The sequence below is a fragment of the Chiroxiphia lanceolata genome, chromosome 3 (assembly GCF_009829145.1).
Source record: "Chiroxiphia lanceolata isolate bChiLan1 chromosome 3, bChiLan1.pri, whole genome shotgun sequence".
In the NCBI taxonomy this organism is placed as follows: Eukaryota; Metazoa; Chordata; class Aves; order Passeriformes; family Pipridae; genus Chiroxiphia; species Chiroxiphia lanceolata.
This window is the reverse complement of record NC_045639.1, coordinates 116,121,968-116,146,484: the sequence shown is the minus strand read 5'-3', so window position 1 is coordinate 116,146,484 and position 24,517 is coordinate 116,121,968. Positions and strand designations below refer to the sequence as shown.

Sequence of the window (24,517 nt, the reverse complement as noted above, 5' to 3'; positions counted from 1 at the left end):
CCCCTTTAAGTAATTAAATTCACTTGAATTCCTCTTGAGTTTCCTTGCCTCTTGCTTACACAGACACAGAGCTGTGTTAGTACCTCTTGGTGTGGAGCTGCTTCCTTTGCTGTGCTGCGGAAATTCAGGCTAAGCTGGGCTCAGGTCACTTCCTCCCTCAGAGTGTGAAAGCTGCCTAGTCTGTGGCTGTCTGGGACAAACACGGAGTGATACATTATGTCCATGCTTTCTTGAGGGTTTAGGATTCTGCTTTGCCGAGCACGGAGAGGGATGTGGAACAGGGATTTGGCAACCTGAACCCAGGAGGAATCAGCTATTGCCTTCCAGTTGTCTGTCTGCATTTTTCCCCTTTTACTCTTCTGCCCAGGCTGTCGAATCTCCTCAGGAACTGAGAATTGCCATCGGTGATGTCAGCTGGGTTTGGTGTCTTGAGTCATATCTGGTGCCCTGGAATATTGCCTATGAGTCATGGAAATAATTTATGCTTGTTGAGCTTGGCCAGAAGTGGGAGATGTGGCAAGTCCACAGCCCCTGGCTGTGTTATCGGGCAGACTTTGAGTAGCTGCCAGTACTTGAGGACTTAGTTAATCCAGTAAAGCTGGGGGTCTTTCAATAGAGGGCCTTTAACAGTTGGACTCGGGGATTTGGAGGTCTTTTCCAGCCTTAATGTTTCTGTGAATAGGCAGCAAGCATGGTGAAAGAGAATCCAGAGGGGTGAACGGGCACTGGGTGTCAGTGTGGTGGCTGTTACCTTGTTCCCTGCACTGGCTCACACACACCTGCCTTTCTGCTGCCTGGGGTTTGTTTAAAATTGTTAAAGTTAAAGCCTTTTGTCATTCAGCTTTAGTAAATGTACTGGGCATTTTTATACTGCTATCATCCCTAAGATATTGCTTATACTATGATTTGAAGGGAAAATGTTCTATCCTTAATTATCTCTATTCCTTCAACTTTCTTTAATGATGAAACATAAGAGGCCTGGCCTGGTATTTAGATGTTGATGTCAGTGTATATGTATACATGTATGTATATATATATATATATATATATATAAAAACCCACAAGTTTTTAAGATCAATGTGAACATCATGTTAAACCAAAACTCAGTTCTTTCAGCCCTCAGTTATGCAGGTGGCTCAGGTGGAAGGGAGCAGGGTGATTCACGTATAGCTGTCATCTCCTGTGATGGTTTTCAATAGTTATTTTCCATAGCTCAGGCTGTCCTTATATAATTATGACCTGTATTCCTTATTCCTGCCTGTGCCACACCTTACACCTGGGCTGGTTGTGTCACACTCATTTACTGCTCAGTTGCTGGAGAAATCTGCATCACTCTGGTTTTCCTGTGCTCAATGTCATTTGTCACTAGAGTGTGTCACCTGCAGTGTCAGAGTATTGAATGTCATTGTGCTTCTTTGGATTCCCCTAGGAGATCATAAAGAACCTCACTTGTATTGGTGGACTGTCACTCTGTGTTGTTGGGCTGCTGAAGGAGTAGAATGGGGTAGAGCAGTTCAGCTGGAATGATGAAACTGGGTAAATTTGATCGTGCGAAAGTGGCTGCCAAGGGAGGAGGGATTTTTGAGGGAGCTCTTATATGTGGTGAGAAGCTTCCAGCAAATGGGATGCTGATGGGGTCCCTAGTGAGGGAAGAGAAGGTAACAGTATGAGAAGGAAGAGCTGTGAAATGGCCAGGACTTAGAGGTGATAGAAGTGGAAGATGAGTCTGGATTTGCCATGCAAATCTCTGTGTTAGCTGTTACCTCATGGGGGAAATTGGATCAGCTGAAAGCTGCCAAGCCTGGTAATGAGCACCAAGGCTGCCAGAGTTCAAGGAGCATTTGGACATTGCTCTCAGGCACACAGTGGGATTCTTGGGGTTGTCCTATGCGGGGCCAGGAGCTGGACTTCAATGATCCTTGTGGGTCCTTTCCAACTCAGGATATCTGGTGATTCTCTGAAGTGATTCTAGCTGTGTGGCCAGTTGATGGGAACAGTAATTGTTGCTGTTTGACCATTAGAAGGTAAATTCTACTGTCTTTCCTCTCCGAGTGCTTTGGGATGGGAATCCAGTTCCATCACCACACATTGCCTGGTGCAGTGGAATGTTCACCATGACTGTGCCTGTCAAAGACATTGCAGAACAGCAAATGCTCTGGATGTTGGAGGAGAGAGCCCGTGCACATTTTTGGATGCTGCAACATATCTGAGGAAAAACAGTGTTATGGAAAAATTTGCTGTTGGGAATGTGATTCATCTCAGATCTCTGCAGGTCTTTCAGCATTATATGCTCCCAAAGCCCTCGCCATTCTCGTGCTGGGCTCTAAACCCTCAATCCCCTCCCCTTACCTTGCTGCTCTCCTAGTGCTTATCTTTGTATTTAGTATTGGGTGTGGATGTGCTGGGTCAGAGTTTGCATTTATTAATTAAAGAAATTACTGTAATGGTTTCCACTGTCATTGATTCCCATGTCTGTTCTGAACCTGCAGCTTTCCCTTTGTTCCTCTCTGCTTTGAGTTTCAGAAGATTCCTCTACAAAGCTGTATCTGAGTTGTATGGTTGGAGTATCCCTTTTGTATGGTTGGAGTTTTTTTTTGTGGTGGAATAAACTACAGGTATCCTAAAACATGAAAATCTAACATATCAGATGGGAAAGCAGAACGCAGCTTTGCTCCAACACAGCCTTTGTGCACAAGAGGTTTTCCCTTAGGTATGCCTAGGACTTGCTGCTTACGCAGCCTGCGGTGGCTCATTTTGGGTATGCTCCATCCTGAGCTACATGTGCACAATCCTGTCCTGGAATGCTCATTTAATTAAAAGTTAATGAGCAGAGTTCATAATTCTCCCATGAGGGTGGCTTGGCAGTGATCTGGTCTTGCTGTCTTAGAGCTCACATCTCTCTCCATCCTTCCCTCCAGGTGAACCAGCGTAACGTCCCGGGGATCGACAGTGCCTACCTGGCCATGGATACGGAGGAAGGTGTGGAAGTTGTTTGGAATGAAGTTCAGTTTTCTGAGCGGAAGAACTTTAAGCTTCAGGAAGTAAGTTGATGTGCTCCTCAACAGAATGTGGAAACGTATCTTGCACCAAGGTGGGATTAGGAGTACTGGTGACCTCTTGTGTGGATTATTGGCTGGGTTTGGAGTGCTGTGCTGCCCAAGCGTGGCCAATTTGGCTGAAGCCTGGTCTGTCCAGGAAATGTGCTGGAAAACTGTTGTGCTGTTTCCATGGGCTCTTGTGTTCGTTTAGATTTGGTGATCAAACCATGCTCTGCTGAGGTGCAGTGCAGGAGGAAATGAGATGCCACCTGTCCTTAGTGTAGGAGCTTGACATGTACAGTGCTGTTTAAGGGGACCAAGACCCAAGGAGAAAGAAGGATATGGATTGATGTGGTCTCTGATGTGACATGTCTTTGTCTTTCTGATGTTAAGGAAAAAGTTAAAGCGGTGTTTGACAACTTAATTCAACTGGATCATCTGAACATTGTGAAGTTCCACAAATACTGGGCTGATGTGAAGGAGAACAAGGCCAGGGTAAGAGCAGCAAACAGGCTGGTGGGTTTTCATTGTGTGTTGTGTAGGTAATTAGTGAAGCAGAGGGTAATGTCTCACACTGCCCCACAGGTGATCTTCATCACTGAGTACATGTCTTCAGGGAGTTTGAAACAGTTCCTGAAGAAGACAAAGAAAAACCACAAAACTATGAATGAAAAGGTAACTCTTCTTTTCCTATATGCCCATCAGCCCTTGGAAAGCTCTTTCAGCAGAGGATCCCTTTGAGAACCTGGTGATAATATGTGCCTCCGTGTCCCTGTGGCCTAGTTCAGCTGCAGATTCTCTGGAACAGCAGTTCTGTGCTGGTTCTTTGCTGCCAGCAGCTCTGCAGCTTCATACATGTGGATTGACAGGCATGTCCCTCTCCATGGGCCCTCACAGGAAAGAGGGAAGGTGTCTGTGCAGGGGAGGACTCAGGAGGACAGATGTGTTTCTGGACCCATGGGAATATGTAAAAACAGCTGAGCGTGAGAGAGCTGATCCTTTACGCCTGCACTGGGTAAAAGCTCAGGTGCCACAGAATGGAGCGTGTATTCCTTCCTATGAGCAGGCTGTTAATCACAGAACTACAGATCAGCTCCTTAGGATGATTTTTATCCTTCTCCTCCTGTGTCTGCAGGCCTGGAAGCGATGGTGTACCCAGATCCTCTCTGCTCTCAGGTACGTGGGGTACTGACCTTGAGATCCTGGCAGTTGTGACTGATGTGATGGGGAGTGCAGGAGTTGAGCATCAGGGAGCTCTCCAGAGTATCCAGCTTTATAACCCGGGTCTCACCACAGCCAGGAGGATGTTGCAGAGATGACAGAGAAATGAAATTCCATGTGAGAGAACTGAGGAAACCTTCCATAGCATTGGCAGGCTGCAGCCCTGTGGCAGGCAGTGGATTCATGGATACTGAGGCATGGTGTTAGATGTGTGTGTGGGTCTGTACATTTCCTGATGATGCAGATCTTCTGCAGCCATCTCAGTGCAATGCAGCTGAGTAGAATGTGTTTTGGGTTTTAAAAATTCTTTTCCACCTGAGCCAGAGTTGGTGAGTAGCTAATGAGAGCCTTGGAAAAACAATAACCCAGATGGCAGAGCACAGCTCACGCTCCACAGACAAAACTCTGGTACCATTTTGTGAAATTACAGCAGTTGGTGAATAGTTGGGGTTCTAATACACTTCTGGGAGCTGACTGTCCTCATTTGTGCTGGCTGCTAACTTAAACTCAGGCAGAGTGAGGTGCAAAAACAGGGTGTACCTGGGACCTCAGGACTTTATTTGTGCCTGCTGGCAGATATGCCCAGTCCTGTGTGTATAGCACTAAGTGCCTCTTTGGTGCTCTGTGAGTAGGGCCAGAATAAGGCTCTGATATTTTTGGTATAAAATTGTAACCCTTTTAGCACCCACCCAGCAGTACTGAGATGGATGAAATAGTTTTTACCTCTGGTACCCTGAGTTTCTTGGGAACTGATCAGAGAAAGGTTTCTTTTTTGTCCCATATTCTGGAGATTGATTGTTAGAGACAATTCCTCAATATTCCCGATTCTCTCCTAGCTAAAGGCTGATGTACAGTCACTGAATTGTACCACCCCCCACTATTGTAAATCCCTGGCATGTGCCCTTTGCTCTCCTGTTCTCTTCTGATATTGCTTGAGGTGGGGATGGGGTTAAGGGAAGGATTCCAGGCCTTGGCAGTCCTTGACCAGTGCTCTGTTCTGCATGTCCAGCTACCTCCACTCCTGTGATCCCCCCATCATCCACGGAAACCTGACCTGCGACACCATCTTCATCCAGCACAACGGACTGATCAAAATCGGGTCAGGTAAGGCTTGCTGGGGGTGCCCCTGCCTATCAGACAGACTGCCCAGACAGGAAAAGGCTACTCCTTTCCAGGTTCCCTGGCATGATAGACATGTGTGTACATGTACTCCTCCGCCTCCACATCAAGTATGCCAAAGACTGGGAGTAGAATTCACTGGTATTGAACCCCTGTCAGGTGCAGGAAGGACTGATATTAGGTGCCGTTTGCATTTTAGCCCCTTTCTTAACTCTTTGTCTCAAGGGACTGACCCAGGAAATGATGCTGAAACTTTCAAGTTTTGTAGGCACATTATCCATGGGTTCATCTGCTCCTCAGTCTTTCGTGTTAATACACGCAGAGTTCTCTTCCCAGCACTGTGGAGCTTTGGGAGCTGTCTAGGTAGCTCTGCCCACCGAGGCCACACGAGTGCTGCTTGTAGCAACCCACATTTGTAATCAAGCTGACAGACTCTGGCTGCAGCAAGTGGCTTGTCCGGGCATCTCACCCAGCATCCTCCCTCCCTTGGGCCTGGCTCCAGGCTGCTGGGCTACCCTGAGCCTGGTTGGCACAGACATGCCCTGCTTAGGCAGCCACACTGTGATGAAATGATTTATTTCATAAATAAGCAGTGATGTTCCTGGCAGTGCAGTGCATCCTTGCATGCTCTGGTTTTTCCACCTTTGCTATGCCCACGTCTCTAAAAATCTGTCTGCAGTTAGGATGTGTTACGTCACACCTTGACATGACCTTTTAAGGGACAGCTTTGCTACCTGTTGTTTGACTTCTGCAAGTATTCTCGACCTGAGGAGTGGGTCTTTGCCTTCCTGGAGCCTTTGTCTGTATGAGTTTTGGTTTGATGTGGCAGCGTACTGGGAAGGATGCTCTGCTTCACCTGTCATCCAAAAATAACCTCTCATCAGCTGCAGGTCTCTGACTTTTCTTCCCATCAAAGAACTCTTGTGTTGTCCCTTTGTTCCAGAACTGGAGTCTCTGTTCTCCATAGCAAACCTCAGAGTCTTGCTTGACCCTGGGAGACAGGGTCATGGCAGGAGGCACACTCAGCTCCCAACCTGCCTGTAAACTTGGAGACTTGCTCTTTGCACAGACTGATGTCATCATGGGATTCACTTTATTGTCTTCTCCTGACTTTGTCCAGATGGAAGAGGTTTCCAAGAGTGTGTACATCTGGTACCAGTATGCTGGCAAACACAGCTGGCTCCTGGCATTCAGTTCAGGCCGTTGATGGGAAGTCTGCTGTAGACTTGAGGACACAAGAAGTCCTCTTTTTCTAGCTTAGTTTAGAAGTATCATCCAGGTGCCCTCGTTCTGCAGGGCAGCCGGTGCTGTGTGTAAAGCCAAACCCATGGAGCTGGTGTTGGAGCCACGGCTTTCACCAGAGGGGGGTCCTACAGGTCAGATGAGCCATTCAGAGCGTGCGGCTCCAGCAGTGCCGTTCAGAGGCTGCCTAGAAGGAAGATGGCTCTTTGGGTGTGGGGCACAAATGGTGGCCTCAGCACAGTTACACCTTTGCTCCCTGCAGTTCCACAGAGCTTTGGTTCTATCAGGCACGGTGGGAAGGACACGGCAGTCACCCCAGTGGGCTCATGCCAGGAGTAGCCGATGTCTGTGGTCACAGCTGCAGGACGTACTGGAGTGTGACTGTGCAGCAGCAGTGCTCAAGCTCAGCTGTTCCTGAGCAAACCCCTCTGTTCCACAGCTTTGGGCTGCCTGGTTTGCCTCACGTTCAGAAGTGAAGTGATTTATCTGGGAGATTCTGGTTTCCTAAATAAAAAAAGGAAGTGAGCGCGACTGGACTTGTGGTCAGAAGAGGAATCCTCCAGATGGTAAAGCCGTATTTCTAGTGGAGGCTGAAATTAGAGTTGGCAGTGTTGCAGGATGTATTCCTATTCCTGCAGTGCCCACTCAACCAGGAAAGGCAAAGCTATGTCCCCAGGAATGGTGCTTGTGTTGGAGCTTGAGCCTTCCTCTCCAGCACTGCTGCCTGTGCAGTGCCAGACAGGCTGGGTTCATGTTAGAGCCCTGGAGCAGCAGTCACTGCAGGGTCACTGATGATGCCCGGCCCATTTTTGCTGCTTCCTGTCCTTGTTCTGTACAGCTGGCTGGTATCTGAGCATTTCCCTGTGTTTGCTTAAAAGCAGTGGGGCAGTAGTTCCCTTGGATTTACGAAGAACAAGGATTCAGTGCACTATGATCTGTGCTTTGGTGCTCTGTCCCCAGCACCGTGCTGGCCACTGCTCCCAGAGCTGCTCTCCCCTTGGCTTTGGCAAGAGAGAATACTTGCTGAATACAGGGCACAAACCTGGGCTAAGGGAGCTGCTGGTGTGCACTGCAGGACATCCTGCTGTCTTGGAGGGGAAGGCAGTGCCAGGAGAGCAGTGTTGTGTCAGAAATGATTGGTACTGGTTCCTGTGACACCTGTTCAGGTGTGGGAGCAGGCCTTTGCTCCTTGCTGCTCCCTGGGATGCAAGAGCACGTGTGCTGGCTGGACTGATCACTGTTTCTCTGTTCTGCGTTTAAATCTCTGTGTGCTGAGGGTCAGCTATGGAAGAAAAAGGGAGTGGGAAGGAGGGAGGATTTTGAATACTGCTTAAATGCAAACCCCATCCGTAATCCATTCATTTACTAACCTTTCTTTTTCCAGTGCCATAAAGTGCAGAGTTAATAGATTTAAAGAGGGAAAGCTTCAAATGAGTGGGGAGCTTTGGAGAACTTGTGATGAGAATAGGAAAGACACCTACGGCTCTTAAACTTGCCACTGGTGTTCCCAGAGACTGGAACGTTCCAGTTGCTTTTTGGAGCTGTGGTCAGATGAAAACATTCCTTGTGAGAGGTCCAGGTTGTGTCCTGTATACTCTTCCACAGAACCCGTGTGCAACACCATGGTGCCTCTGTGAGTATCTGTGCTGTCTCGTGAGGGGACATGCTGCCAGGTGTGTTCCTGGGACAGGCTGCTGGTGTTCTGAGTGGGAGGAGAACACCGTGTTCAGACAGGGTGCCCAGTGCTGCTGCCTGCTTGTGTTGGCATTGCTGGGAGGTGTTCCTGGAATTCTCACTGTCAGTGTAACAACCATTTGCAGGTGAAAGAAGTGATGGGTTTGAATTAAAAATCTTTTTTGGCAGCTCTTGGAGTGCCCCAGCAGATGGGAGGCCTCAAACTGGAGAGTCTCAGGCACAGCAATGCGTCAGCATGTGCTGAGTTAGACCTCGGTGGAGCACAGTGGGAGCTGTGTGGGTTGCAGTGCAGATTTCCCACTCGTGCCTCCTCCAGGCACTGGTAATGTGTGTGTCTCCTGTCTGCACCACACCTGACCTGGGACTCATTCAGTGTGTCATTGTGTCTGCTCAGAGTCTGCCCTCAGTTCCAGGCCACGGGGCGAGGACTCTTACTGGGTGTTAGCTCTGCTGTGGCATCACGTGGCCAGGTGTGTAAGTGTGGGTTCTGCTGCCGAGATCCATGACCAGGAGAAGCTGCTGGGTTGTAGATGCTGAAAGGGTGGGGTGGGGGTTGCTAAGGGACTGTGGGACACTCACAGAAAGAGCAGAATTTCCAGCTTCTTGGCCTCAGAGTCAGCCATAATCTTCTACTTGGTCAGAGGTGCCTTGTCTCTCCTGCCCGGTCTGGTTCTTAGGTAGAAACCTGATGTTCCTTAGGTAATTACTTTTGAAGACGTGGCTGGAGGCAGGGCCCAGTGCTCAGTCCTGTCCCTATGTGCCCTGACTCTGACCCAGCTGTCTCTATGGATGTAAGTGCTTTGCTGTTCATCAACTCATTGACTTTATCTCGTTTTACTTCCCGCTCACGGGCTGCTCTGTTACAACAGTCTTTCATAGGATATTTGCTAATGGTGAGCAAACTTCTCCGCTCCTGTGATGTGACTCCACTTTTGTCATGTACATGATTTTATCTGTGTGTGTATCTGTATATATATATTTATATATAATGTGTGTATATCTATATTTGTAACACACAAACATACACACTGATCTATTTACAGTGTTCCCTTGCTATAAGGCTGTATGTAAAACTGTTTGGCTTAGGTGCATCCTGCTTGGAGAGTTCTGTGCTGGGATGCAAACCGTTCTTGTGCTCTTGGCCAGAGCCTTACAGAGAGGGAGCACTGCCCTTTGTGAAGTCTCCTGGTTGGTTAGTTCTCTCCCTCTCCATGTTCTTAGCGTGTGCTAGTCCACGGGCCCTGTGCATGCCGGCTCCCGCATGTCAACAAGCCATGCCTTGTTCTGAGCGATTCCCAGCTAAACTTCCCACGTCCATTAGGCTCTTCCCTGCTGCTGCTCTGCTGGCCTTGGCTGGTCCCCAGCCCTGGACTAGCCCCGCTGTATGCTTGGCTATCCAACTGCTTGCTTGTAGTTTGAACTCCTTAGATGTATTGGTTTTAAGATGAATGTTTCAGTGAATGTGTCTGGCTCCTGATGGCCAGAGCCCTCTCACCCCAAACGAGTCCCTGGGTTGAAGTAAGCTTGGCTATTGATGTTATCCCAGATAAAGCTCTGGTTTTGGGAAGATATGTGCATATGAGGAGGGAATTGGGCTGGTGGGGGCCAGAGAAGGATTCAAGTGCTGCAATTTGTACCTTATTGCATAGAATACCATGTTTACATGTAAAATAATTATTTTATTTTTGCCATCAGGGTTGTTCTCAATGTTAGAGTTTGTTTCTACTGAGTTGGGAACCACCAACCATCAGCTGGAAGCATTGGAAAGGGAAGGGCCTGACCGAATGGGCTCTGTGCCTTCCACATGTTGGCAGGAGGACGTGGCGTGCCACTCTGCATCTGCAGCAGAGCAGAGGCTCCCAGAAGGCTGAACCTGGGCTCTGGTGTAGCTGAGGGGGATGGTGATGTAGTCAGGGCTTGAGTCCTGAGGAGGGCAGGTGTTCCTGGGCATGGCTGCAGGCTGGGCAGGATAGCAGAATGGCAGTGGGCAGACTGATCTGGGAACGAACCCGTGGAGTGGGAGTGTGACTGAGCCTGGGTTCAGTCATGCTGAGGGCAGCAAGGCTTAAGGCTGGTAGCCATTTCTCTGAAATCAAGCCACCTCTGAGAGCAGAACCAAAGGCCCTGATTCTCGCAGGGCAGGAGGAACCTGAGCCAGTGCTCTGCAGGTGCAGGGAGATGCTGTGGTACCTCCCCTGAGCTGGCCTTGGAACACTGAGCATCAGACGGCCTGGGAATACTGACCTTTCCTGGCTGGTTCCTTGTGAACTTGTTCTAACTGTTGTACCACAAAGTACTGTTGATATGAGAGCTGGGAATTGTTTAAGCCTTAGACACTGAACAGTGATTTAGGTTTGAAAACACGAACTATAGTGTATAAGGCTCCTGTTTTGCTTGAGCATTGAGCTAATGAGACTGTGAGTGACATGCTTTCACAACTAAGCTTATTTCAGTCATCACTTCACTCCCTTGGATTTTCTTGCCTGATGTTTAAAGACTTGTCATGCTGGTTTCCACATCCTTAACAGACACCTGAGGCACTTAGGTAATGTAGAAATAAGAGGTTACTAGGATATCTCGAATCTGGCTTTTTTATTTTTTCAACTATGGAAAGTGTGGTTTAGAGAAAAAAATAATGGATAATTGGAACCATCAGACATAGAAAAATCTGTCGTAAAAATGGAAAATTCTTTCACTCATGATGGCATTGATTTAGTAAGATTTAACATGAATTGATGTAGTTTAGCTTCTTGCTGTACAGTTTTCTGTGTGAGTCAAGCATGTCTCTACCAAGCCAAACATTTTCAGTTCCTTAGAAACTTGACAAACTAAGGCAGTTCCCAAGATTTGTCTGTGACTATAGGTGCTGCTGGGAATGAGACTGGGCAGGTAAATAGTTTTGAGTGGAACTTTTTTTGCCCAGAATGCTTCAGAAAGTCCAAGGTGGGATCCAGGTTACTTTTGGGGGAGGCATTCTCTTATTTAAAGGCTTTGTCTGCCATGGGTCTGTGTTGTCTTTGAGACTCAGTGGTGTAAAAGCCTCTCACCAAGTGAAGATGCTTCTCATTTGTGTTGTTCTTGGGAAACTGTTGAACAAACTGGGTGGAATAGAATGAGGTTGATTTCAATTGTAATGGACAGGCATCTCCTGCTGCAGCTGCTGCTGTGATTACTGGAGTGGCAGAAACAGTTCCAGAGACCTGCCCTGGGTTTCTGTGTAAGCACAGAGCTCAGGGCAGGGGGAGCAGCCGTGGGTAAGTGACAGCCTGCAGGTTCTGTCCGTGGTTTGTGTTGGAAGTTGCAGTGACTGCGTGTGCTCTGATTCGGGGTGTGTTTGGGGGAGTGATGGGGTTTTACAGTCAGATTTAGTGGTAAGAATTGGTGGCCTTGTTGCAAAGATGTTCCTCCTACTATGCTGTGATGGTAATAAACTCAGTTTTATTTTGCAGAAGGTTTAAAAGCTGGCTCTTGCTCTGTGTACTTACCTCCTTTGCTCAGTGTACCCTCTGTGTGCCGCTGGGAGTCATCTCACTCATGAAAACACCAGAAACTATGATCTTCTAGACTGGTTGTAATTTTCAGTTAAATAGGACGTTTTAAAAGTTTTAAATGTGTCGGTTTAGTGCTCCAGGCTATGGAACATCCCTGAGGTCAGTGTTATTTTATGTTGCATTCAGGGCGCTGCTGCCTCAGCTTTGCTGGGCTCTGTTTTTTCTCTGCCTTTATGTGGCTTTCCCTATGGGTCAGGAGACATGGATTATAGTCATCCAGGTCTTCATTCACCCATTTTGGTATTAGCACAGCAGTTGCAGGTGTCTGCTCCTTTTGGAGCCCTTGGATTGAAGGCTTCGGGAACCTCAGCAGTTTAGGAGGCTTCTTTGTGCCAGTTCTGGAAAGATCACTTTGAACACAAACTGAGCAAAGGTGGCCTGTGGTGGCTGAGCAGGGGGTTCTCAGGAGGTCCCTCCAAACCAGGACGGGTTTGTGATTTAGGCCTTGTGATTTAGGCCAAGCAGTGTTTGCTCTCTGGCTCCTGCATCCAGGGATGAGCTTTGCTGTGGGTTGAGTCTCCCAAGGTCCCTTTGGCATGTTGTGGAACAACAGTAATCACAGATGTGGAGTTTGAAATTTGGGAAAGTTGAACTGGAAATTCTAGAACTCGTGGACTCTAATTGCATTTTAGTGGAATGTCATTTATACTGGTTTAGTCCCCATTTCTGGGGGAGCAGAGCTGCTCACAACAGAAGATCATTTTCAGAGTCATGTTTCTGAGGGCTTTGTTTTACAGTGTATATCTGTGTTCTGGGAATAGAGGAATCCAGAGTAGCTCAGTCTGTAGCATTTCAGTGAATGTCTGTTCTTGTTTTTCTGATTGCGTGTAATTCTTGCACTGTGATGTGAAGATTTTTATCTTTTTGATATCAATACTGTGTTGCAGTCAGATGGTGCAGCCCAAGCAAGGGTTTGAATGGTCAATGGGACCTTCATTCCTCTGGTCTAGAACATGGAACTTGGTTTTGGGTGCACATTTCAGATCTTCAGATCTACTTTGGGATGAAGTTGTTTGTATTGTGAACTCTTCCAGATAAAATGCCAATAAGCTCCTAAGTCCCTGCTTAAGAGCCTGCATGCAGCCAGGATTGACAGGTACTAATCTTACAGCTCCTCTTTATCTGTTCTTATGTTTCCTGCTCTGCCTACTTCCACTCTCTGCTTCCATTTAATGGATGTGGTCAAACGGGTCAAGTTAAAACTCCGAGTACTCTTTCACTTGAATATAAAATACCACCCACTGCTTCACGAGGAATGGCACAGTGTGACCATGTCCCTTGTGGCACAGCCACACAAGTGAATGTGCCTTGGCCCCAGTGGTGGCTGATGATGCTCTGAGCTGTGTTAGACAAAGCACTGCCTAAGGGGGAAGAAGTGGGAAGAAGAGGGAGGGGATGGTCCTGGCCCTCTGTTCGGTGAGGCCAGCCCGGAGCGTGGGGCCCAGCTGTGGCTCCCCAGGACACGAGGGACAGGGCCGGGCTGGGGAGAGCCCAGCGAGGGCCCCGCGGTGCTGCAGGGCAGGAGTGCCTGTGCTGGGGAAAGGCTGCGGGGCCGGGGCTGCTCAGCTGGGAGCAGAGCGGGCTCGGGGGATCCGGGGCTGTGGCACCTGCAGGGAGGTGCCTGGAGGTGAGCCAGGCGCTCCCAGGGGTGCCCAGGGACAGGACCAGAGGCCACGGCATGGGCCGGAGCCCGGAGGGTCCTTCTGGACCTGGGACACTCTCCTCAGTGCCCAAGGCAGTGATGGAGTCTCCATCCTTGGATCTACCCAAAAGCCATCTAGACATGGTCCTCGGCAACCAGCTCTGGGTGTCCCTGCTGGAACAGGGAGGTTGGACAAGGTGACCTCCACAGATCCCTTCCCACATGAACCATGCCATGGTTTTGATTCTATATAATTTCTGTGGAGAGGTATCCTTCTCTAGTTTTGTGTGACATCAGCTATCTGTTGCCAGTACCACTGGTTCTGCTCCAGCAGTGTTTTCTCTGGAGTGAACCATGGGCAATGTTTAGCAGAGGCTGGTTATCCTGCTGGGAAGCAGTGTCAGTGGATGTGGCAGGGGTGAACATGTGTGTAAGCAGCTTCACCTGGCTCTGGAAACAGTGTGTAGTGAGCTTTTCTCGTGCTGTACCTATTTGCCCTTTCAGCTCATAATACTCAACTGTTAAAAATAATAAAATCCTGTTGCTTCTGATGACTCGGTGTTGCAAGTATTTTGCAATCCCTGATACAGATCTGAGGGTTGTAGTAGTGTGCTTATATTCTGTGATCAGCTTAAATCTGATACTGCTTTTCCTGTTGGACTCTGTCTGATCGCTGTATGCTTCTTTTTATTTGAAATAGCTTCCTAGTTCCTTATTTTCTAGGCCTTGCCCTCCCTAATAAAAAAGCTTTTGTTGTTGTTGTGTGCAGAGGAAGCGAGCTGTGAAATGTCATGGGGTTGTGCAGTCTTGTACCCTTTTGCAGGAGTGAAAATGTCTCGAGCATATGAGTGCAGGGGATAATAATGTGGCCTTGTACTTCTCCTGGCCTTGTGGCCACCCCTTTATAGCAGCAAAGAGATGGTCTTGGGTTCACTTGATAATTTTGGGGTGCCTGTGGTGCTAGTACAGTGGTTAATCGTATCAGTGCTGGATTGCACAGCAAGCCTGGGACAATCTTAGAGGTCACTTGTTGATCCTTCTTGCTGTTACCTGTGCTTTCTGAGCCTGCTGAGATCTGTTGGATTGGGCACTGAGCCCTTTGCTGAGGAGGGGAGTCATGTTGTGCTTTGGAGCTCGCTCACACACTTGCAGGAGCCCGAGCAGCTCAGTGGTTGCTGCAGGAGGAGAGGCAGAGCTGTGGGGGGGGACTGTGGGGAGAACTGAGGCACAGGCTATCTTTCCTGCCTTCAAGGAGGAAGTGCTGAATGCAGAACAAAGGTGGGTGTGAGTTGGACACCACACAAGAGGGAAGTGTCCTCTGCAGCGTGGAGCGTTCCGGCGGGCTGGGGGCTGTGATCCTCAGGCACTCTGCTAAACCTGCTGTGGGGACAGCTGGGAAGAAATGCCACCACTGCATCCTTGGCTGGCGCTGCTGACAACTGGTGGGTGCTCTGACGAGCCATCCACTTACCCTGGCCAGTTCTGCATGTCCTTGAGGGTTTTAGAAGTATGACCAGCTCCCCATGTTCCCGTAGGAATGCTGATTATCTCTCTTTATGCTTTTGTTGTCAGATTGAGTTCAGCTTACCAAAGACAGGTTGCTTGTCCTACCTTCTGCTGTGCTCTTCCTATCACCTGCTCTGCACAGACACTGTATTTGGCTGAACTCTTTTCTAAAATTCATCTTTGCTAATTCCCCTCCAGGCTGGTCAGCCCCAAGGGGGTGTGTCTTGCAGTCTGCCCCTTGTTGTCACCTTATTGTGGCTGAGAAAGACATGTTTGTTGTTAATGTTGGTGATATGGCTTTCCTTTGTGACCTTCATTGTTTGTCTTGCTTAATATAACCAACCTCAGCCTTGGTCCATCTGATCTCTCAGTGTGGACCAGCAGTCGTGTGTGAGTCAGGCAGGAGAGCTTGTGTCAAAGGTCCCTTCAGGTGTGTGTTCTTACCTTGTACTGCCAGGAGCTTAGTTTAAAATGTAGGCTTAGGCGAAGCTCTAAAGCCCTGTCAGTGCTAAGTGGCCTGTGCACCAAGGTGATGGACCTGCAATAGCACAGTGACCAGACCCAAAGTTTCTTGTCCCAGCATCTAAAATCCTGTCCCAGGTTAAACAGCACTTGTGCCTGCCATGTTGAACACGCCTGCAGGAGTTTTTCAGAGCTGACCTCAGAAGCAGGTTGTGCTGTCAGTGACACGGAGCAGGGCTGTCCGTGCTCGGCTCGGAGGCACACAGGAGATTCTGGGGGTCTCGTGCCATTGCTCTGCTCCTGCCCTGCCTCAGCTCTGCAATAACAGAGCAAGGTGATGCCTGTCACTTCAGTCAGGCTGCACATGAGCTGGGATATAAACGTCTGGAACAGGCAGATTCCTTGCCAAGTGTGGCTGATCAAACCCAGCTGCAGAGCCAGTCTCGGCAAGGGTGATGGAGAAACACTCCAGTAGGAATCAGCAAGTTGGGAGGCACAAGGACCAGACTACCAGAGGTGACAGGTCCCTGGCTGACCCACAGCAGCAAATTCAGAGCTACCTGTCGGTGTGTCCAAGTTGGAGATTCCCACAGACAGTGTGAGCCTGGCTCTTTCCAGAAATGCTGATGCCACTGCAGAAGGTCTGTAGGACCTGGATGCAGAGGAGCTTGTTATCAAGTCCTTAATGAGGCCCAGGCAGCCATTATAGATGGAGGCTGCTGGGCTTCCACTCTACCTGCCTGTCTGGTATGGGAGTGTCTCGGTTACCACACCATCACTGCTGAGGTTTCTGTTGATAATCTAGTCTGTGACTGATTACTGCCTCATCCCTCTCCTTAAATGGGCTCAGGAGCCAAGAACAGAGTGGCTGGATAGGGGACTGCCCCTTGCCATCCAACACGTTTGTAACAGGATTTAAAGACCCACTGAAAAATGAAACTGATCCCAGCATCGCATGGAAGGGGACTTTATCCTTGGCTGCTTCTGCTCCACATTTGGCAGGATAGGGTTCTCAAGTTTTGGGTTTGTGTTTCCTCTTACAATCCATTGTACAGATAAGAAAGGCAGAACAAATAGAAGATTCAGAAAACAGGTTATTTCCTCTCCCCAGACATGTGTTTCACCCCCATGAGTTCCTCTGCGATACCTGCAGGGATCACAAACACCTGTATGATAGTTCCTGTACACTGCATCCTTGACAGAGACATCAGGGATTCCCATAAACAACAATATAAATCTGATGTTAGAACAGAACAGTTTCTGAAGCCTTAAATACTCTCTTTAAAAGGCCTGGTATGAGAACCCCGTGTGCTGGACAAGCTGTGGGCACTGTGCTCCATGAACTAAAGGTGGTGCTGAACGGATGTGTTGTGATGGGGATGGGGCTGCCCCCTGGAGGGGTTGGCTCCAGCAGCACAGGAGCACGTTGGAGGACTGGACAAACTCCAGTTGTAACTTAGGAGTGTGAAATACAAAGCTACACAGAAGTCCAGAGCTCATCATTTGGGAACTGAGGAGGATCAGGTGTTTGCTGGCCACTTGAGGGAGGGTTTTGAGCTACTTGCCATGGGGGGGGTATTGAGATCAATTGGGGCAGAGTCCCCAGTAGAGAGAACTGGTGTAGTTGCGCACGACCCTGGCCAGAGCTTGTCTAAAGCAGTCACTGTCACTGGGAAAACAGATCAGGTCTTAGGAAAAAGACAGCTTGCGCTGCCTGGGGATGTGAAGGTGAGAGGACCTGGTGGTGTCTGGGAACAGATGAGCACTAGGAATAAAGTCATCTTGCTGGGCTCTCAGAATGGGAGCTAGCACAAGAACAAAAGGCAGTAAGCTACTCGTGAACGGTTGGTTGGGAAAGAAGCAGCTGGCTACTGGAGCAAGCTCTGCTTCCAGCTCAGATCAGATACAATGATTTTTATGAGCCATGCAGCAAGGCAGAGCTGAATCACTGAGGGTGGTCCTTCTTGTCTGACTACAGCCCAAAGAACATCTTTCCTCCGAGACTGGAAACTAGTCTGGTCTCATTCAGATGGGAATCCTCTTTGGTGTGGAAAAATACAAGCAGTTTGGCATGTCCTGGGTGAGCCCACATTGTACCAGTACAGACCAGGACCGATTGCGATTGCCCAAGAGGGTGACCAGGTGGGAAATGGGCCTGAAACTGTGGGACTGGGCACGTTCCAGTGTGACAGTAGAGCTTCAAATGGGTGATGACTCTGTGCTCCCTACCCACCTCAATGTTTCTCCCTGGCAGAGACAGCTGCTTAGTTTTAGAGGGTTGCTTGCAATCTCTGCAGAGGTCGCTGTCACAAAGGCTTATCTTTCATGGGGGTCCATACTTGTGCTCTGCTCACTATTCTTGTGGCTGCAAGTTATTCCCTCCCCACAGCTCTGAGTGGTTTGTGGAGGTGCTGGCTGCAGGGAGGCCCCTGATGGTCACCTCCCTCCACTTCAGCAGCTTGGCTTAACTCTTGTCTGAAGGCACTCTGGCACCATTGTCTTTCTGATAAGTGTAAGAGTTGCCTGGTATATCCATCCTCCCCAAACCCTGAGGTGGTGACTGATAACAATGACTTTGGCATCTCTGGATGTTCCTCGGGCTGCTGTTCTGGATGAGTTGCTCATGACAAATGTTATAGATCTAATTGAAGTTTGGCACTTCAACTGAGAGTCATTCCCAGCTTGTCTTCTCATGAGGCAGCAGCTGTGGTCTCCAGGTTTGCCCTTGGAGGGTGATGCTAAGCTGCCAAGGAAACAGTGCAGGAGTGTATTGGGGCAGGTGACCGGAGAGGAGGGCTGTGAAGAGCCACCTTAACTCCACCATCCTGCCCCTTTGGGCACCAACATCCCTGGAGTTGCAGGTGTTCCCTGGGATCTCATCAGGGATGGGCTATGGTTTCCTGTATCCTAAGCATTCCTGACTTTATTCTAGTGGCACCGGACACGATTAACAACCACGTGAAGACCTGTCGTGAGGAGCAGAAGAACCTGCACTTCTTTGCCCCGGAATATGGAGGTATGGCACGGCTGTGGCCACAGGCCTGGGTTTGTTGGCTTTACTGATGCTTCCGAGCTGTTCTGCGCCTTGTTCTCAGCTCCAGGCTCCTGTCAGGTGTCACATTAACAGTTCTGAGCCATTTGCCTGCTGAAGTGCTTCAGCTTCTCTGTCCTTTGGTAGCAGAGCAGGGAGAAGCTGCAGGACTGTCCCAGCCCTGCGCAGAGCGGTGCTGCTGAATGCAGGGCTGAGTGATAACAGCGCTGTTTCTGTGTTACAGAAGTTGCCAACGTCACCACTGCTGTGGACATCTACTCCTTTGGGATGTGTGCACTGGAGGTGAGTGTGGAGCGTGGGCTGTGGGACAGAGAGGATAAATCTGAGGAAGGAGATGGCTCTGGAGAAGCTGTGCCCATGGGTGGGTTACCTTGGTGACAAGTGCGATTTGTTCTCAGAGCCAAGTGCACTTTGCCCAGGAGGGATCCCTGTGGAGGCTCCCCTAAGTGCCTCACTAAGAAGTAAAGGGCTCAGTGATGTGTAGTTCTTCCCAAAATTCCTAACGGGTAATGAATATTGGTCTTGGCCAGCCCTGAGGCCTGACCCACTGGCTGGTGGGAACAGTCACTGCTGCCAGTTGTACGTAATGTCCATGTATGCTCCCAGCTGGGAAGTGTGTGTTCCTTCTGGGGTGTCTGGAGCAGAGGGCAGCTGTAGTCCATGAGTTTTTCTGGGCCAGCCTGTGCCCATCTGATAGAGATGCTGGTTGTAGTCAGTGTGAGTCTACACACCTGGTTGTAGCAGCTTTGTGGTTCCTCGATCCTTGCAGTCAGTAGGCCCAAGTCCAGGAAATGGGAGTTGTTGCTAGGAATATTTTCTGGAAAGAATTGTCAGAAAGAGCCAACACAAAGAACTCTCAACCTGTGCTGCACTTTTCATAAATGAAGCAGGAAGAGAACTGTGGAAAGATGCAACTTTCAGGAAACAAAACTTGAGTCTGAAGACCTTCTCTGCGATATTTTCCAGCCTTTCCTAGCTGGGAATTCATGTCTGTTGTCTGTAACCCATTCTGGATGTGTTGTGTGGTTGCTTTTGTTCTGTGATATGGAGTTATTCACAAAGCCAGGAGGGATGCTGTCAGATCCTGGCAGTAATCCAGCACTGCTTCATTAGAGGATGGAATTATCAAGTAGAATGACAGGCCAATGGATCATGAGGTTCAGGATGGGGACACTTAGTGTCCAGGGTGCTGCTGGCAGAGTTCTGGGGTCTCCCTGGCAGTCTGTTGGGGTGCTAGGAGCAAGCTATCATGATGAGGAACCACTCTCTCTGTCTCTCCCAACTGTGACCCTAAATAGCCCCGAACAGCTTGGCTGTGGTTATCTCACACTTGGCAGTGGTCTCCTTGAGCTCTCTTCCCTGCAGTCTGTCATTCCCAGTGGAGTCTGATGCCCTGCTCTGTGTTTGCAGATGGCAGTGCTGGAGATCCAGGGGAATGGGGAGTCATCATATGTGCCGCAGGAGGCCATCAACAGTGCCATCCAACTGTTGGAGGACCCCCTGCAGCGGGTGAGCGAGGGGGGTTGGTGCCCTGCATTGCTTGGTGGCATTGCTTGTGGTCTCATGCCGGTTTTGTCTTTAGGAGTTCATTCAGAAGTGTCTAGAACAGGACCCTGGCAGGCGCCCCACGGCCCGAGAGCTCCTGTTCCACCCGGCGCTGTTCGAGGTCCCGTCGCTGAAGCTGTTGGCTGCTCACTGCATCATCGGGCACCAGCGTAAGTACAGAGCCCTGGGAGCCACATCCCCTCATCAGTCTGTGTCCTGCAGAGCTTTGCCAAGCTGTCAGTGCAGCTGGCTCCCCGGGAACCCCCCTCCCTGCTGCTCTGCGTGGGCAAGGACCCGGCTGTGGGATGCAGCGGTGGCCACTGTGGGGCCGGGAGGGCTGTGGTGCCCAGCCTGCTCCAGGAGCATCAGAGAGCTCAAGACCTCTCTGCTTTTCATTACTTTGCCGAGTCTGGAAAGAAACTGCAATTGTTCTTTTTCCTTTTTTTAAAAAATTAGATATGATTCCTGAAAATGCTTTAGAAGAAATGACCAAAAACCTCGACATGAACGCGGTATTGGCAGAGGTCAATCATGAGGACAGGGAAGGAGTCAAGATGATGTGAGTCCCTGTGGTGTGCGCTGGGGGCTGCTGGGGGCAGCAGTGCTGGGGCCCTGGGCTGAGCGCCGCGGGGTCTGACTGGAACGCTGCCCATCACTGCAGTGGTGGTGCTTCACCACTGAGGGAACCAATGGGAGCTGATGGAGCTGGAGGTAAAGGAGCAGTCGCTGCCTCTCTGGGCACACAGAATTCTGGGGCGACTTCTGGGTGAGAGGAGACCTTGCACCTGTGTCCTGGGAGCAGATTCCACGCAGCTGAGATGTGCATCTTTTCCCAGGTGGAGGGGTGGGAAGTGAATATGCTGCAGTTGGAACAGTCCTCAGTGAAACATGGCTGAATAGTTTGGGAGGGTGCTCAGACCAATCACAGCCTTGTCAAATGAAGTCCAACACCTTGGAGGAAGAGCTCCTCCACATTTTCCTAACGGAGCAGCCTATTCCACACTCTGCACAGGGAAAGGCAGTTTGGGCAGCTGTCAGTGACACACAGCACCACTTACACTGTAGGAGTGGCTCCCTGAGGGATTGACTGCAATGCATATGGAGCAAGTAGAGTGCCAAAAAGTGATTTTAGATAACAAAGCCTTGGCCACTTGAGGGATTATCTGAAAAGACTAACAGGTGAGTACTGTGTTCCCAGAGAAGCCCAGGATGCTTCCAGGGGAGCCCAGAGTTCTGAGATGCTCGAGCTGCTGAACAAGAGTAACCAGGGTGACAAGAAAGAACAGCTCTGTCTGTTTGAGCAGCTCTCTGAGCTATAGAGACCCTTCTAAAAACTGACCTTTCAGTCGTCATAATGCTAGGAAATAACAGTATGGAATTCCCTTTGGAATGTTTTTGATAAAGGTTCAGAATGGAGGACAACAAGTGAACAGCCAAAGCTGTGCAAGAGAGATCCTTTACATACGTGGGATGTCAGTCTGTGTGGGTTTGGCTGTACATAGCACCAGCCTGGGACTTGATTTTGGTAGTGCCATACCTCAGAGGTGCTGGAAAAGGGAAAGGAAGCACAGCAATGACTTGAAATGTCAGAGAGCATCACTTTTGAGTGGTTCATCAGACTGCCGTGCAACCCAAGCTGCCAGAAAAAAAAATTTTGTTGAAAACTACTGCTGTGTTAGAGGATGGGACAGTCCCAGCTGCTGGGAGTGTGGGAAGGGCTGGAGAGTGGTCAGGGAGCCAAGGCAGGTGTGCAGCCCACACCAGACCTGTGGATATCCTGTCAGGGTTTGAGCAGCTTTGCAGTCCCTGCCTCATCTCTGGAACGCTTCAGAGCAGCCTTGAGACAGGGGTTTGGCTGTTCAAAGTGTTTGTTGCAACCAGTGGGCTGTGTGGCAGGTGTCTGTGAAACACCTTGCCAGGAACAGTGTCTTTGAGCCACCTTCCAAATAACTGTGCATTAGACAGCTCTGCAGGGAAGTGAGACTGCTCTGCCCTAACCGCTGCCTTGTCCTTAGCTCCTCTGGGTAGTTGTGTCCTTATGGTAGGATTGGAGCCTGTCCCATCTGTGGCTGCCTCTGTCCATATCCATCCTGCCCACGGACACAGCCCAGGACATGGGGATTTGGAACTGGACCCCAAGAGACCCGAGTGGATGTTATTGTGAGATAACTTCTCATCTCAGGACGTTTTGTTTTGTTTTCCAGCTTCTCACAATCTCCGGCATTGGAGCTGGACAAGTTCCTGGAGGATGTGAGGTAAGAGGGTTTTTTTAAAGGGCACCTTTAACTGTGTGTGAGACGGGAAAAATTTCGGAGAGCCATAACCTCAGACCCTGCTCCTTTCTTGTAGGAACGGAATCTACCCCCTCACAGCTTTTGGGATGCCGCGGCCCCAGCAGCCTCAGCAGGTCGTGGTGAAATCTCCCATTGCTCCCCCATCAGTGAAAACCCCAACTCCAGAGCCCGCCGAGGTGGAGACGCGCAAGTGAGCGCCGGGGCTCCGTTCCCCCGTCCCGTCCCCAGGCAGGGGAGCCAGGCAGCCGCTCACCGCCTCTGTGCCTCTGTTCCAGGTGGTGCTGATGCAGTGCAACATCGAGTCCGTGGAGGAGGGGGTGAAGCACCACGTATGTTCCCACTTCTGGCTGAGCTGAGGGGGACCAGGGCAGCCGTGCAGAGCTCATGGCTCTGATGTGCTCCTGGTACCTGGGAGGACCCTGTACTGCCGCAGCTGCCGCTGCCGGGACCCAGAGCCCGACTCGGGCTGTGCCAGCCACTGACCTGTGACCTCAGCCCACCCCCAGGTCCAGGCTTCCTGTGTGGGATGGTGCTGTCAGCCGTGGTTCGGGACGAAACTGGCTGAGGCTGCTCTGTCAGACCCCTGTGGGGCTCTGGAGGGGCGGTTCCCATCCTGGGGGGGCATTTCTGGGGATGCTTTGGGCTGACATCCTTCAGGACTGCAGTCCCTCATGAGAACTTCTGTGCCCCGCAGCTGACACTGCTGCTGAAACTGGAAGACAAGTTGAATCGACACTTGAGCTGTGACCTGCAGCCCAGTAAGTACCTTCCTCAGCCCAGTAAGTACCTTCCTCAGCCCAGTAAGTACCTTCCTCAGCCCAGTAAGTACCTTCCTCAGCCCAGTAAGTACCTTCCTCAGCCCAGTAAGTACCTTCCTCAGCCCAGTGAATACCTTCCTCAGCCCAGTAAGTACCTTCCTCAGCCCAGTAAATAGCCTTCTGACCGTGCTGAGGTGCACTGGGACCAGCAGTGTGTTTGGACTGGGAACTGACACCCTTCCTTGTGTTGCAGATGACAACATCCAGGAGCTGGCGGCTGAACTGGTCCAGCTTGGATTCATCAGCGAGGTAAGCAGGGGCTCAGGTAGAGCTATAGGCCTGTATTCCTTTCTCAAAGTTCAATGATTTAGACCAGATCAACCCTTTTCTGATGGGGAGGCAGGAGGAATAAGCCATGTCCCTGCCCTGGGGGGCTCTAGCCAAGCTCTCAGCTTTCAGTGGACAGGGCCTACCCTTAATTGTCCTTGTTCTCCCCAGGCTGACCAGAGCAGACTCACCTGTTTACTTGAAGAGGCGTTTAGCAAGTTCTACTACACTCGGAATGGATCCCTGACGGCAGTGACTGTGTCATCTTAGCCCCACGGCTCCCGGGCGGCCAGCGCGGCCTCGCTGCCTGCGACCCCTCTGTGTCTGCCCACCACTGTCGGGCATCCGCAAGACCCCAGCTGCAGTGCTTGGAAGCTCATCCTGCATGTGCCGTGGCTGGGCTCAGTGACAGTCCTCCCTGCCCGCCTCTAAAGGAGACTTTGCGCATCAGTATTATTTCCAGCCCTGTTTTTGTTGGGATTTTGCCCAGGTCATGCTGCAGAGCTGAGGCCTGGCTCGGGGTGTTCTGCAGCCCCACTCATGTGCATGGAGTTTGTTCTGTTTGAATTGTACAAAGTGTCTTTTGCACAGCACCAAAATTTTTTTTTTTTTGTTTGTTTTTTTTTTTTCCTTTTTCTTTTTCTTTTTTTCTCCTTGTTTTAATTTAAAGGTAAGCAGGGGTGAGCCCCTATGCCCCGCACCCATCTGCACCCCCCGTCACTCTCCCGTTCTCGGGCCGCGGGGCCCGGGGGTGGCCGGGCTCCCCACCTGCCCGGCGCTTCGCTCCCGCTCCCGGCTGCACTTTGTTTACTGGTTCGCACCCGCCCGGGGCCGCGGCGTGAGCCGGCCCCGGGCTGTGGCCCTGCGGCCCTGGCAGCCCCCCCGCCCTCCCTGCGGGCCCCGCGGGCTCCCGGGACCTCGGGGGCTGCAGCGGCCCCCTCGCCCCGTCCCGGCGCGTGGCGGGGCTGAGCCGCGGCTCCTGCATCTCATTTCTATCATTTCCTATTTTTAATAAACTGTTTTGTAAATACGCGAGTGCCGCCTCTTTCCGGGCGGGGCGGGCCG

General features: G+C 50.3%; 1 protein-coding gene across 2 annotated transcripts in view; it reads left to right on the top strand.

The window, feature by feature from the left end:
* NRBP1 (nuclear receptor binding protein 1) overlaps positions 1-24,482 on the top strand; it is a 32,645-nt gene extending 8,163 nt beyond the window's left edge. Inside the window, exons 3-19 of one of the 2 annotated variants that reach the window (XM_032681961.1) lie at positions 2,919-3,041; positions 3,432-3,533; positions 3,624-3,713; positions 4,174-4,214; positions 5,269-5,363; positions 9,185-9,208; positions 18,409-18,492; positions 18,752-18,810; positions 19,939-20,037; positions 20,111-20,243; positions 20,530-20,632; positions 22,278-22,328; positions 22,423-22,556; positions 22,641-22,696; positions 23,062-23,125; positions 23,379-23,434; positions 23,624-24,482. In XM_032681961.1, coding sequence (XP_032537852.1) covers positions 2,919-3,041; positions 3,432-3,533; positions 3,624-3,713; positions 4,174-4,214; positions 5,269-5,363; positions 9,185-9,208; positions 18,409-18,492; positions 18,752-18,810; positions 19,939-20,037; positions 20,111-20,243; positions 20,530-20,632; positions 22,278-22,328; positions 22,423-22,556; positions 22,641-22,696; positions 23,062-23,125; positions 23,379-23,434; positions 23,624-23,722 — 1,413 coding nt within the window. In that variant the 3' untranslated portion in view covers positions 23,723-24,482. The remainder of the gene's footprint in view (positions 1-2,918; positions 3,042-3,431; positions 3,534-3,623; positions 3,714-4,173; positions 4,215-5,268; positions 5,364-9,184; positions 9,209-18,408; positions 18,493-18,751; positions 18,811-19,938; positions 20,038-20,110; positions 20,244-20,529; positions 20,633-22,277; positions 22,329-22,422; positions 22,557-22,640; positions 22,697-23,061; positions 23,126-23,378; positions 23,435-23,623) is intronic. The other variant, XM_032681962.1, reaches the window with a different exon arrangement.
* The last annotated feature ends 35 nt before the right edge of the window (positions 24,483-24,517 follow it).